Source organism: Galleria mellonella, unplaced genomic scaffold (assembly GCF_026898425.1).
Source record: "Galleria mellonella isolate WM207_F2 unplaced genomic scaffold, CSIRO_AGI_GalMel_v1 utg117, whole genome shotgun sequence".
In the NCBI taxonomy this organism is placed as follows: Eukaryota; Metazoa; Arthropoda; class Insecta; order Lepidoptera; family Pyralidae; genus Galleria; species Galleria mellonella.
Window position 1 is genome coordinate 5,426,658 of NW_026441980.1, and position 13,455 is coordinate 5,440,112.

General features: G+C 34.0%; 2 protein-coding genes across 4 annotated transcripts; both read right to left on the reverse strand.

Moving 5' to 3' along the window:
• Window positions 1-6,851, reverse strand: LOC113511797 (odorant receptor 46a). Of its 2 annotated transcripts, XM_052895731.1 has the most exons (9): window positions 6,511-6,851; window positions 5,940-6,026; window positions 5,485-5,614; window positions 4,357-4,561; window positions 3,481-3,774; window positions 2,997-3,096; window positions 2,188-2,292; window positions 1,576-1,731; window positions 1-932 (listed from the first exon to the last, which is right to left on the reverse strand). In XM_052895731.1, the coding sequence occupies exons 1-9, from the start codon at window positions 6,694-6,696 to the stop codon at window positions 885-887; spliced, it is 1,311 nt and encodes a 436-aa protein (XP_052751691.1). In that variant the 5' UTR covers window positions 6,697-6,851; the 3' UTR covers window positions 1-884. The 2 variants fall into 2 exon arrangements, with proteins under 2 accessions (XP_052751691.1, XP_052751693.1); XM_052895733.1 differs by lacking the exon at window positions 5,940-6,026 and having other exon boundaries at window positions 6,511-6,844.
• A 2,380-nt stretch (window positions 6,852-9,231) lies between these two features.
• Window positions 9,232-13,411, reverse strand: LOC113511671 (ran-binding protein 3-like). 2 transcript variants are annotated; one of them, XM_026895350.3, is made up of 6 exons: window positions 13,326-13,411; window positions 12,630-12,764; window positions 12,161-12,558; window positions 10,959-11,105; window positions 10,525-10,830; window positions 9,232-10,069 (listed from the first exon to the last, which is right to left on the reverse strand). In XM_026895350.3, exons 1-6 carry the CDS (start codon window positions 13,342-13,344, stop codon window positions 9,659-9,661), a joined length of 1,416 nt encoding a protein of 471 aa, XP_026751151.2. In that variant the 5' UTR covers window positions 13,345-13,411; the 3' UTR covers window positions 9,232-9,658. The 2 variants fall into 2 exon arrangements, with proteins under 2 accessions (XP_026751151.2, XP_026751153.2); XM_026895352.3 differs by lacking the exon at window positions 13,326-13,411 and adding an exon at window positions 13,162-13,282.
• Between the last annotated feature and the right edge of the window lie 44 nt (window positions 13,412-13,455).

A 13,455-nucleotide genomic window follows, 5' to 3' on the forward strand; every position in this document is an offset into this window, starting at 1 on the left:
TCTAAAATTAAAATTTCAATTTGATATACCACTGAAATCTTTATCATATGATCAATATGACCCAATTTTCTAATAGATTTAAGTCAAAATTATTTTTATAAATTTAGTTAATTTTAAAATTTCGCGTCGTTTACTGACATTTAAATTCACACGACCACATCGTGGTGCAACCCACGTCGAAACGTGTCGGCAATAAAAACCAAGCATGTAGGTACTATTTACCTGTAATTATGTCGTGCTAAGTCTTGATCGAGAATATTATAAATTTATGATAATCCATACAATAGTAATTTCGTGAAACTATCAAATTAAAATAAAATATGAGGTTAAAAGCCGTGTAACCGTGCAGCTTCCGGCATAGAATAGAGCACCACTTCCTTTCCATGGGTGTCGTAACAAGCGATTAAGGGAACTTAATGGTTGAGAGGGAAGCAGCAATGTCTTTCTTAAAACATCATTAAAACCTAACTGCAGTTGCCAATCTGCCTGTCAAGCGTGGCAACTACGGGCACCCCTCCCCTCATCGGGGAAGGGATAGTTAGTAATGGCGTCTAACTGACCCATTGCCAGCAATACACTCTATCAGGTCGACCTTCACGTGGTTCCCCCTGGAAACCATCGTCGTTCATTCTAGTGGAATTCGCGACGGGCTAACTGACCTGCCTTATCATCCTCATCTATCGCCTCTCACTGATGCCCCACCAGCGTATACCGACAGCGCAGGCGGGGTTACCATTCCATTATCACCTATTAAAAAAACTCCCCTCCCCAAAGGGGAGGCCAATGTTCAACAGTGGACAGTGAATGGCTGATATGATAATGATGAATATCTACGCAGACAACATGTTTGATTTTAGTAATAACTGGGTACCTTTCAGTTATACCTAATTTCGATTTAAAAATGTGAAGAGACTGTATGAGGATTTCAGCACCTGTAAGTTAAAAACGAATTAATTAGATTATTGACTTAAATTACTTGACTATTTAATGCATTAAATAATAAATTTGTTATTCCTGCTAATAATTACAGTTCTTAATAAAAATAAACATAAAATAATAAACATTTTTATATAACAGGAATAAAAATATCGTACTTGATTAATTATTATATTTATACAAATCTAGAGTCTAGAATCTAGACGTATTTATTATTCACAAGTTATTTATAGTTTTTAGAATATGACACCTCTTCGACCCTAATATAAAATATACTCGTAAATACTCGCAAGATTTTTGTATTTCTAAAAGGAATATACTTGTAAGTACCTATTACAGAGTATGCATGAATTAATCGCTGTATTTTACTAATGCTACAATATTAATAAAATTTGCGATATTTTTTTTTATACCACTGTGGTGGCAAACAAGCATACGGCCCACCTGATGGTAAGCGGTTAAATAAAAATATAATTGGTATAAGTATAATAAATATAGTATAAAAACTGCAAAAAATAATTTTAAACATAACAAAAGTAAAATAACACGATATGGCAAGTAAATGGGTTTGACTGCTTTTATTTAGATTTTTTTTAATATCAATTTAATTTTACTGCACTGTAGCATATCAACACTAACCGCAATGTAAGTATCCAAGCACATGGGTATTATGTAGGCGGTGCGAAGAGCCAGAGGTTTGGAGCAGTAACTCATAAATACCAGCAGTTTTCGACGAAAACTCGGTGACAGGGACAACCAGTCCCCACAGTACACCGACTGACATATAAATTCACTCTGTGGATTTATTAAAAATCTAAATAAATTTTACCATACCTACTTTAGTTTTTCTGTCCAACACAACGGTTGATTTATTAGAGAATTTCATTACGCACTAAGTTAGCTCTGTAGGTGAAATAGGAGTCGTTACATTGTATGTCTGCCAGTTAAACTGAATATTTACGAAAACTTTAAATCTTTGTAAGAAATATCGTAATAAAAACTTTAAATCATAAATTTAACACTGACTTGATATTTGGTCACATCATGCATATGAGATTTAAAATTTTTTACCATTTCTTCTACCCTTTTCTCTCGAGGTAATCTTTAGTTTCCCTGATAGAACACTCTTATAAAACATAGATATACGCGTAATATAAAAGTATGCTAATTATTATGTTTTTTTCATTACACATTAATAAAATTATACAAGCGACATCCAAGTCACCCAATATAAGCAGATACACAACCTACCTCAACTTTCAGTTTAGTTCCGAAATAACAATAAATGAAAAGTTGGCCCAACATGCAACCCAGATACATAGCCATCGATATGAATTCCACTGATAATAAACTTAACTGTAATATAAAAAATGTTTTATAAAACAAATTGTAAGTAACTAAATATCTGTACGTACACTACAATAAGCAAATGATTCCAACGTTGTAGTTATTATCAGGGCCGTTATTATATTGCGTGCCAGTCTGTATTGCCCTAAATAACATTAAAAAAAACTACTTTAATTTTTAATGTTTATTATTATACACAGGGCATCAAACTTCGTATCTTAATGAAAACAAACCGATTGTATTTTTGCCCAGTAAACAACTTGTAACGATTTGGCCGCCTCTTAATTTCGGCCGCCTGCGTGCGGTGCACGCAATGAACGCCCGTCAGGCACGGCCCTGGTTATTATGGGTTTATTTATTATTTATTTAACTCTTTATTGCACTAACCACAAAAATATATAATTGGGAAATTCAAGTGAAATAAAATAGTATAAAGTACAGATCAAATTATACATAAAGACTAGAGGGAGACTTAGTACAAAAGTCGATTGCTTGGGTACCTCTGATGGAATGTGGCGTGAATTTACAGTATACTCTGTTATGTCCATGGTACTGCTCATGTCTATAGGCGACGGTTACCACTTTCCATCAGGTGGGCCGTCAGCTTGTTTACAATTCTAAGTTGTATAAAAAAAAAACAACATAAATCTGTGAGACACTTCACGCTGTATTATAGAAATATATTATTTTATATGATTAATATTTTCACTTACACTAACAATTTTGTAGACAGTCATACATATGACCCAAGCCATTGCAAAGAATTGTACAATCATGGCTTCGCTGAAAATCGACTCTACCTCCTTTACGAAACTGAAATTAGCATAAATATCGATTAAAATCAAATTAATTAAAGGTATCTGTCTTGTTTCCAATAATGTAATCTCCTATTAAAATTTGTGATATTATTATTTTGGGGATATCCCAGTAGGTTAGTATTTTTTAGTATTTTTCATATTTTGTGTATATCTTTGGATACATACATAATTAAACCTAAGCATCTAACATATTTTATATTTTTACCTGGCAATTTTCTCATAATGATCCACATAATTAGTCTACTATTAAAATTTGTGATATTATTATTTTGGGGATATCCCAGTAGGTTAGTATTTTTTAGTATTTTTCATATTTTGTGTATATCTTTGGATACATACATAATTAAACCTAAGCATCTAACATATTTTATATTTTTACCTGGCAATTTTCTCGTAATGATCCACATAATTAGTCAAACGTTTTTGTGTCATAATTATTATATCATTCGTATTAACTTTATGAGTGTTCTGCTCATAATTTGTCCCCGTGATCTGCGTATCTATTTTAATATTTTCTTCGTCTGCATCCATAAAATGTTCGAAGTTATACCGGAGCATTTTTATTTGTACTTTGGCTTGCGCATAAAATGCAACTATCGTACAGTCCATGGTAACGTGGCCGAAGGCTTGGATTGTAATTAAAACAGACATATAGGCTAGAGCTAAATAAAAACTGAAACAAAATAATAATTTATACAGGTACAAAGTGAAATTAAAGTTGTTAGCCGTCCATAAAACTTAGTAACTGCCTATTTTATTAGAATAGAATTTATTAGAATAGAAACCTCAATAATCAGAAATTATAAATAATAATAATAATCACAAATATGACAACGAAAAGTTTCCATTCTAACTAAACAGCTGGATGATCCATATTAGTATGAGTGACTCTAAACTTTTTTGTATTTCAGGTCATGTTTTATTAGTGAAAATGTTCAATTTCACTGGTAGATATAGATATATTTAATTGGGCAGTTATCCGTTACATTCAGGGGTGAAGGGATTGATAATATCAATCCCTTCGTGTTAACTAGCAACCCTATTACTAACAATATACCCTGTCATCCTCCTCGCGGTTTACTCTGGAAACCAACGTGGTTAATTTCTAGTGAATTCGTTACACTGGGCCGACTAATATGACTTTATCCTCACTCATTACCCTTTACTGGTTCCTCATTAATTAAAATTTTATTTACATTCAATTTAAGGCGTGGATATGTACCGTACCGTTATCAATCTTTAAAAAAGATCTTACGTGCTTGTAACACTTGTATCGAATGGCAGATATCCTGTAAAAGTAACTTCTCTGCCTCTTGCTCTATTTATGAATGGAAAAATTGTCCAGAGTGCAGCACAAGTCAAGCAGCCACATTGATAAAACGACAATATTTGTGACATTGATACTGCATTTTTCTTCAATAAGTCCAGATGGTTAGGCTTTGTTGGTGCAAATGTTGATTCTAAAAGAGATAAATATTAAAAGTATTCTCAATAAGTTTTAATTTAATTTAAGACCTATCTGGCTCCTCTGGGCAAGTTTATAACGGCGCCCATCTTAAAGGTAAAAAGAATCGAGCTCACCACCTTTTACTGAGATGCTCCTGAGCAAAAAGTTGACGATGCCCAGTGCCTTCTCTGACAAAAAAAAAATATCATTGGAGGTCTGCGCTATTCACTTCATTCGAAAGGTCAAATTTAATGCTATTCTATACCGCCTCTATTAGATCACGGCGGCTCTTTTGGACCTTGCCTCAGCACCCCACCGAGTGTTGAAGGTAGTTCGAAGCCCGGAGGTCACCGCTTGTCTGAGTGACCACCTAAGCTCAGTACTGAATATATAATTGAATGTCTTACTCTGCACAGAAACAAATGGATCATGCATAAAAATAACTGATCTGTGACTGGAGTAAACTGTGTTGATATCAAATAGAATAATCAAAATTGCGTGGCATATGTCGAATTCGAGAAATTTGCACAAAAAAATATAGGCGAATTGAAAACATTTTTCTATACGCTTAACTTATTAATTTATTGTAACAATTATTATACTCGTAATAATAAATACATGAGTGTTATTATATTTCTATAAATCGTGTTAGTCGTTTAATTTATCTACGTACTCGTATTTATATAGATTTCCTTTATCAGCATGTGTAAATCCAATAAATCGGAATATTCCGTAACATTATCAGAAATTCATTTCATTGGATAGATATCTACGTAAACATGGTACCTACGTATTATTATAAATAAAGCACCTATCTCTATTTGTAAGAAACATATGTGTAGTACCTACATTTAATCGTGTCTATTTATTAAGTTTTACAATTTCGCCAATCGAATAATGAAAAACACCATTTTTAATATTCTTATATAGAATTACCCTGAATGGTCTCAATGATTTTATGAATACGTCCACTCCTCGCGTTGAAGGCGACCTGCTTGCCCAGACAGTTGAGGGTAGTCAATAAAATGAACAGCGTATCCACCAATTGTTCAGTACTGTGTCGAACCTGTAAAGCCCATCCAAACGGTGGGGGAGGGGAGAGAGAGAAATTATTAATAATTGGGTCTATTACTAATAATGTCTGCAGATTTCAAAATAAATAAAAATATTAGTGACCCATTGCCAGCAATGGGCCGTTAAAATCAGGTTCACTTTAAACGATCGCGATTAATCTTTTTTTTTTATCTGAAAGGATATTATACTTACAGATTAGTCTCAGAGGAATTTATCAAAAGTAGTAGTTTAGTTTTGAAATCAAAATAACTGGGTTTGCAATATTTTAAGTCGGTTTTTTGAGGAACATAATCTTAATGTAACAACTAGAATCTTACTAGAGATCGTCGGGAGGAAAGAGATTGGGATCTAACTGCCACACTGCTAGCAATATCCAATAACAAGTCGACCTCCACGCGGTTCTCCTGGAAACCGTGTTAAATTATTGTTGAATTCGTCAAGATGGCCCAAACTGACTTTCCACACCTATCATCGCTTTGATAGAACAGGCGGGATCACTCTTTAACTTTCAACCGTTAAGAAATTGGGAAACCTTCATTACACAGATAGGACAATCACTATGATTATTATGTAAACAAGAGAATAAACTTGCATTTATGTAATTTGAAACAGCAAACGAACCAATAATGGTCTTCTAAATGGAAAGTGATTACCGTCGGCTACGAAAGTTCATGAACAAAACTAAAAATATCACAAAATATAATGTGACACCCATGCTTATTTTTCATACGTTACAATTCTTAATGAATAAATGTTAAGCCTTAATACTCAATAATTTTACTGTCATATAACTGAAACACGAAGCACGAGTGGGACATAGGTACCCGCGCAGACGACTTCATGAATTACTATACCTAAGACATTGCAGAAAATTTATTATTTAAATACCTGAATTACACGAATCAAATGCTGTATGTTATAAAGTAAAATGAAAAACCACATCATAAAACGATACAACTCGTATAGCATTCGCTTCGCATTCGATTCATCTTTGGAAACTATTTTGAAATAAGCCACTCTAGCGAGTGCTTTGAAGTGCGGAGCGAACGCTACGAAAACAGAATATTTTTCCATCGTTCCCAGTAACTGTAACTACTACAAATTAAAGATATTGTCGCAATTTATATGCATATAGTCTGACACTTACATAAACTGCAATTTTATAATTTATTAAAAAGACAATACAGCGTGTTTCATTCCACATTTAAGATTTTTTTAATAGGTGATAATGGAATGGTAACCCTGCTCGCGTTAACGGTATACGCTGGCGGGGCACCAGTGAGGGATGAAAGGTGACGATGAAAGCAGATCAGTTAGCCTATCGTGACGAATTCCGCGAGAATTAACCACGGTGGTTTCCAGGGGGAACCGCGTAGAAGTCGACTAAGTAGATATTAATGTAGCTATCCATCGGAGTTATTATAGAATTTTCCTGGTTTATCTCAAGTACCCCTACGCACGGCATGGCAAAGGGATGGAACACTGCGGGATATTTAAATAGTATAAATAAGGGCGACTGTATAACCATTGCTTTGTTCTGCCTGGAACAACAATTCTTACGGACATATGATCATTGACGGATACTCCACCACCGTATGCAGATAGCGCAGGCAGAGTTATAATTCAATTTTCCATATTTTTAAAAACGTTGTCTCAAACTTTATTTGACTCAATCCATACTCATTAAAACCAGTATTGTCAAGTCAGTAAATAAATAATATCAAAAAAAGCGAAGAAGAAGTGTAATTTAAATCATATTCTCTGATATCCTTTATAAATATATAACCCAAAATATAAAAAAAGGGAATTTGAATGATAAAAACATGAAAATTAAAAAAATATATATATCGTCATGTGATCATAAGTGGGCCATTTTACAAGTGTTGTGTATGTTTAACAGTACCCACCCAAAGCCATTTTGTAATTAAGTGGCAATTATGTTGTTTGTCTAATTAGCACCCGACGTGTAGAAATAGTCGATGGGATGTTTAGGACAAATAACATATATCTGGTAGGGACTTAATTATATACTTGTTAAACGATATAAACCGTAATTAACTTCGATAGGCGTTTCCTATTTTTTTTTTTTTTTTTTTGTAATTTTAATTTGTACTTAAACATGAAAAATGTTTAACCTTATCAATATAATTTTTCTAATCTTAAAGCAAATTAAAAAAAAAGAACGAATTTATTTAACATTTATTTCGCAACATATTTACCTACTATTTTTATTGCCCACTGCTGAAAACAGTCTTCTTACTGACATAAAAATGGCCCTGAGCTCATAGTCCTACACCTATATTACGGTCGCCATATTTATTGTACGTGATATGTACTAAATGTGCATTCGCAACTTTATCCCGCATAGTCTGGACGTATCGCTTAACCAAGATTAAAAGTACTCTTTTCTTCTTCCTAAATAGATACATAGGTATCTATGCCTAATTGCATGCTGCAAGGGGAGGACTGTTAATAATGGGAAAGTCAGTTACTCTAACTTATATCAGGCCGGCCTCCACTGTTGTATTTCGTCCTAAAAGATACAATACCGATTAGGTAGCGCAATATCACATTTTTTTTTAATGTATGATAATGGAATGGTAACCCCACCCGCGCTATCGGTATACACAGGCGGGGCACCAGTGAAGGATGATAGGTGACGATGAAGCAGGTCAGTTAGCCAATCGTAACGAATTCAACAAGAATTGTTCACGATGGTTTCCAGGGAGAACCATGTGGAGGTCGACCTAATAAGGCATATTGCTAACAATGGGGCTGTCAAACCCCATTGCTAACAATCCATTTCCCCCCTAATATCACATATTGGAGGAAAGGATTTTTTTTCATAGGTGAAAATGAAATGGTAACTCCGCATACGCTATCGATATATACTGGCGAGGCACCGGTGAGAGATGATAGGTCAAAATAAATTAAGGTTAGTTGGCCCATCATAAAGAATTTGACACGAATTAACAATAATGATTTCCAGGAGGAACCGTCTGGAGACCGACCTGATAGGATATTATTAGTAATGAACCTTTTAGAACCCATCATGAATAATAGTTACCTATTCAATTAAATGACCACATTGCTAAGGTATATTGATAGATCTCTGTGAGGGAAGAGATTGTTAGTAGTGGGATCTAACATCCTCATTGCTAGCACTATAACCTACCAGATAATGGTATAAAGTGCCCCCTAGAAACCATCGTGATTAATTTCTGGTGAATTCTTCGCAATGAACCTATTGACATGATTTTATCCTTATCTATGCGTAATGAGAATTAAAAGTACAGTCATATAAATATTAAATAAAAAAAGTCGGACTTTTTGGACGTTATTTTCATGTTTGTATTATATTTGTATTAATTTGCATTCTCGACTGAAACTGCTAATTGAACTATAGGTTTAAAAAAATTATATGCGTAAGTGGTAATTTTAAAAATAGCATCATACAGTTGCATACATATCGCTTTCCTGGTGTAAATATCGCCGTATTACGGCGAGAAAAACAAGTTTGTTATTTACCATAGTAAATTACAAACGCACCCATTCTCTGCTATATTTAAATAAATTCATCCCTCACCATGTTAAATAACTACTAACATATTTGTAAAATTATGTTTATTGATATTAATTAGGTATTATCTATCAGAAACAATCCACATTAGTAGTTTTATATTTGGTATTCAGCTCTTGCCGAACATGCAATGCATTCATTTGCAATTATTGGAATGTGAAATAAAATTTTCGTGTCCCAAAATATTTTATACCATGGTGACATTTTGTACTAAACATTAAATCAACTGTTAGCATTTTTATCATAATTAAATGGCATCACCATAATCTTTTCTTTTTTTTTTATTAATTAACAATATTGCATTATGCCTAAGATTCAATTATAAATATTCTACACACTTCTTTAGTACATTTACATAAGATTTAGATGAAACTTGAAACTTAGTGTAATGCCAACACATTAACAATGTCCACATTTACACCTACTTTTTACACAAACAGAACTTAAATAACATCATCACTCAACTACAATGTCTGGGCACTGTCTTTTAGGCGATTTCTCATCTTCGGCTGGTTCCTTTCGTTTTAATGACTTTGTTTCATTCTCCTCATCCGTTCCATCTAAATTCGTTTTATGCTTGTCAGTCTTTTCTTCAGGGTCTACCTCCAATCTCTGACTATCAACAGATTTACTCTGTGATGCAGTATTTTTAGAACCACTGGGTTTATTCTCATAATTGGTTTCATCATCATTTGAAAAAGCATCATCATTAGCTTTATCAAGATACTCAATCTCATCAGTGGCAGCTTCCAGCCGCTCAGCAGCCTTTTGCGATGTTGTGTTTTGTGTGCAGTTAATTGTCCTTTTGCTAACTGCTATTCTAGAAGTGAGCGCTCTGTGCAGCTGTGCTATATCCACTGGGGCACCCTGAAATAAAAATTGTTATCTACTGTTAAAGGTCATAGAACTCAGTTTCTTAGAGGATGAATTTACAGAGTTGTACATGTGGATGTAGATGTAAGTAAATGTGGTAAATGCTACGACTACATAATTAGGACACACTCTTATGATACTTTGCAGACGTGATGTTAGTAAATTATATTTTTTCTCATTTAGCCAAAACATAGACATAGACCATAAAACATTTTCAGATTCATCCTATACAATAAATCTAATTATTATAGATTATTATTACCACACAGCATATTATAGTGTTACTTTAGTGAAATAAATGGTTAAATTCTATCAATATTATATAGTATCCTCTGTAATGCAGTAATAAAGATGTTGTTTTGTATAAAATAGGATCCAGTTTCATTCTGTGGGGCCAATTAAAGAAACATTATATTCTTAATTATTGAATTCTATAATGAAGAATTTACCATAATAAGGAAGAGTTTGACTTGCTGCTGTGCATCAGCGGCAGTAATCCTCAAGGACTTGGTGCCAGCGCGTTCTACTACCATGTCGGGCCATAGCTTAGTATTAAGCACTACGCGCAGCGAGCCAGCCACGCGGGCCACCAACCGCGCTGCGCCCGCCCCAGCGCCAGCCCCGGCCGCTGCCGCCGCCGCCCCGCCCGGACCAGCTCCAGCCCCGACCCCGCCCGCAGGGTCGTTCAATCGCAGAACTCCACGGCCGCGCTCTCGCCAACTGCCGCTCTCCCAGGCAAATAAACGACATGAAATCTGCAATGAATTTTCGCATATAGATACAAGATGGTTCCCAAGTTTAATTCTATATTTGTTTAAAAATTAGATATATATATAAATCATATTCATGTGAGTTTTTATTTCTTTATATACAAAAAGCAGACCTGCAATACGTTAATCTCGCCCTCCTCGCCAGTAGTAGTGTAGTTTGTGGTGGGGGGCGGCGGGGGTGCATGTGACCGCTCATATTCTGCCGCCGCCGCCGCCAGGCTTGACCCCGACCCCGCGCCGTCGCTAGGCCCAGCCTCGTCCTGTAACAACCATTCACATGATAATGGATATTTGTTACTCAACTATACTTAAATGGATATGTACATACAGCTGCTACATCAAGTTGGGATTTGAAAAAGAAATTGTTAGTAACTGGGATATTAATCCTTATTACTAAAAATATAACCTATGAAGTTGGAGGCTCCACATGGATTCCCCTTAGAAACAATCAAGTTTATTTATTATTATTAAATTCTTCATGATAGGCCAACTGACCTGTTTTCATCTTAATCTATCACTATCCACTGGTGCCTCACCAGCATATGCTGATAGTGCAGACAGGCTTACCAATTCATTATCATCCATTAATAAAAGCATTAAGTTGCAAGATTATTAGTAATGAAATGCAATATAGGTCAACCTCCATATGGGCCTCCCTTAAATATACCAATGATAAATACTAAAAACCACTAAAGAAACTATAAACCACTAAAGCAACCTAAAACCACTAACTAAAACCACTTTAAAAATATTGTTATAAAAAAATGATGTTCAGACTGATCTCAGAAATAATTAAATCACTTCATATGCAAATCGGGTGAAACAGTACACACAAATATTAGTCTACTATAATAGTGATGAGTACTAGTTCAGTAACACTATTATGTAAAATGTCATTTTAACCTGTTTTACTTCATCAAGATCAAAATGAAACTTTAACAAAAAATAAATAATAATATTTATAACTATTCTCAAAATAAATCAACAAATTTCCCAAAGAGGTTTGACATCAGGCAGGTGGCCAGTCATAAAACTATAAGCCAAATCTTTTAGTAATATGGATAAAACCATATTATGACCCTAAATAATAATTGGAATAAGGGTAGGAAGATGATGATTTATATATAATCTCAAAAAAGCTTCTTCAAAAAGGGTGTATAAAGTTTTTTTTAGAGTTGGCAACATACATGTGACATTCTCAATATTGCAAGTGTCAATAAGCTATAGTAACAATTTACTATCAGATAAAGTGTATGTTGTTTTGCCACCTTCATAATATAAACATAAAGCAAAATAGTTATAGATTATCACAAACCTGGGCATTTTCTTTTACTGATGCAGCAGCACTTGTAAACAATAATTCAGTAGTCCCATTGGTTGTGCCATGGTCTGTTGAAGATGCCTCACCATTATTTAGACTCTCGTTTATCACCACTCTTTCACTTAAATTCTGTCCAAAGACAAAACCAGACGAAGAACTAGCTGGCTGTGCAGGTGCCGGTGCTGGAACCGTGTTTGCTGTTCTAGAAGTCACATTTGCCGAACCCAGAGGTACAAACATGGGTACATCTGTTTCTTTTTTAGTTTCATTTAGTTTCTCCTCATCTGTTGGGGTTTCAGTTTCCTTTTTAACTTCAGATTCATTTGATGCTTCAGTTACTTTCAGAAATGGATTACTACTGGGTTTAAGTTGTGGTGGTCGTAGTACAGATCCTAAAATGTAATAATTTGTTTACAGATATATTTACTACAATTGTATTATGAAATTATAATGTTATATTTACCAAATGGGTTACAGCTTTTACTGGAACTTGAAGCAAAGCTTGAAGATCCAAAACCGCCAAGTCTAGGTTTTGCTAATACTACCCTTGACTGTCCCACAGAGGACCCATTGTAAAAATCTTCTGAGGAAGGTTTCCCTAAAAACGGCATTATCATAAGAAGGGTTAAATTTTGATACGATACTTAAATGTCTAATAAAATAGTAAAGGTGATCACAATCACAATAAAATGTGTGTAAATAATCTCCACTAAACCTGTGTTAAATAACAACGAATTGTAACAATTATTAATAGAAATAAAAGATAAACATATAGACATAATCGCATAATATAAAAAAAAATCACTAAAAAATGGTTCATGAAATGTAATATAAAGGAAAGTCAATTTTCATAATAGAAACTTGGGGGCGCAATACAAATTGAAAATTACTGATGAATAGTATTAGATTTAATATAGGAAGAAAAATCCTAGTTCAAAATGTAGTAATTAACGTTATAGAATATATTATTCAATGTGAAGAAACAAAAAAATTACGTTGATGATGCAGCATGAGTGCTTCAAACGATGCTCATGAACTAAACAATCGAATCTGTTTTATTTATAAATAGTAAATTGCAATTTCTGAAAACATAACTATTGATAACAAAATTAATAACAGGGCTGAGTAAACATTAAATTTTAAATTTATTAAATTTTACCTTGCTTTGCGTCTGCCATTGTACACTTTTTTTAATTTCTTTCTTTTTTACAAACTTACAACCCTGACTATGTTTGGTGTTGCTACTTAATATTAAAAAAAATTATGAATAATGTTCCAATTTACATTGG

What these genes read in the sequence shown, in the direction of transcription:
- LOC113511797 (XM_052895731.1), bottom strand. Translation starts at nt 6,696, where the DNA reads ATGGAAAAATATTCTGTTTTCGTAGCGTTCGCTCCGCACTTCAAAGCA. An exon ending in CATTACGAGAAAATTGCCAG is followed by an intron (nt 3,097 to 3,480) that starts GTAAAAATATAA and finishes TGCTAATTTCAG; the next exon opens with TTTCGTAAAGGAGGTAGAGT. An exon ending in GAACTAAACTGAAAGTTGAG is followed by an intron (nt 1,732 to 2,187) that starts GTAGGTTGTGTA and finishes ATAAATCCACAG; the next exon opens with AGTGAATTTATATGTCAGTC.
- LOC113511671 (XM_026895350.3), bottom strand. An exon ending in TAAAAGCTGTAACCCATTTG is followed by an intron (nt 12,559 to 12,629) that starts GTAAATATAACA and finishes ATTACATTTTAG; the next exon opens with GATCTGTACTACGACCACCA. An exon ending in TCAAACTCTTCCTTATTATG is followed by an intron (nt 10,070 to 10,524) that starts GTAAATTCTTCA and finishes TTTTTATTTCAG; the next exon opens with GGTGCCCCAGTGGATATAGC.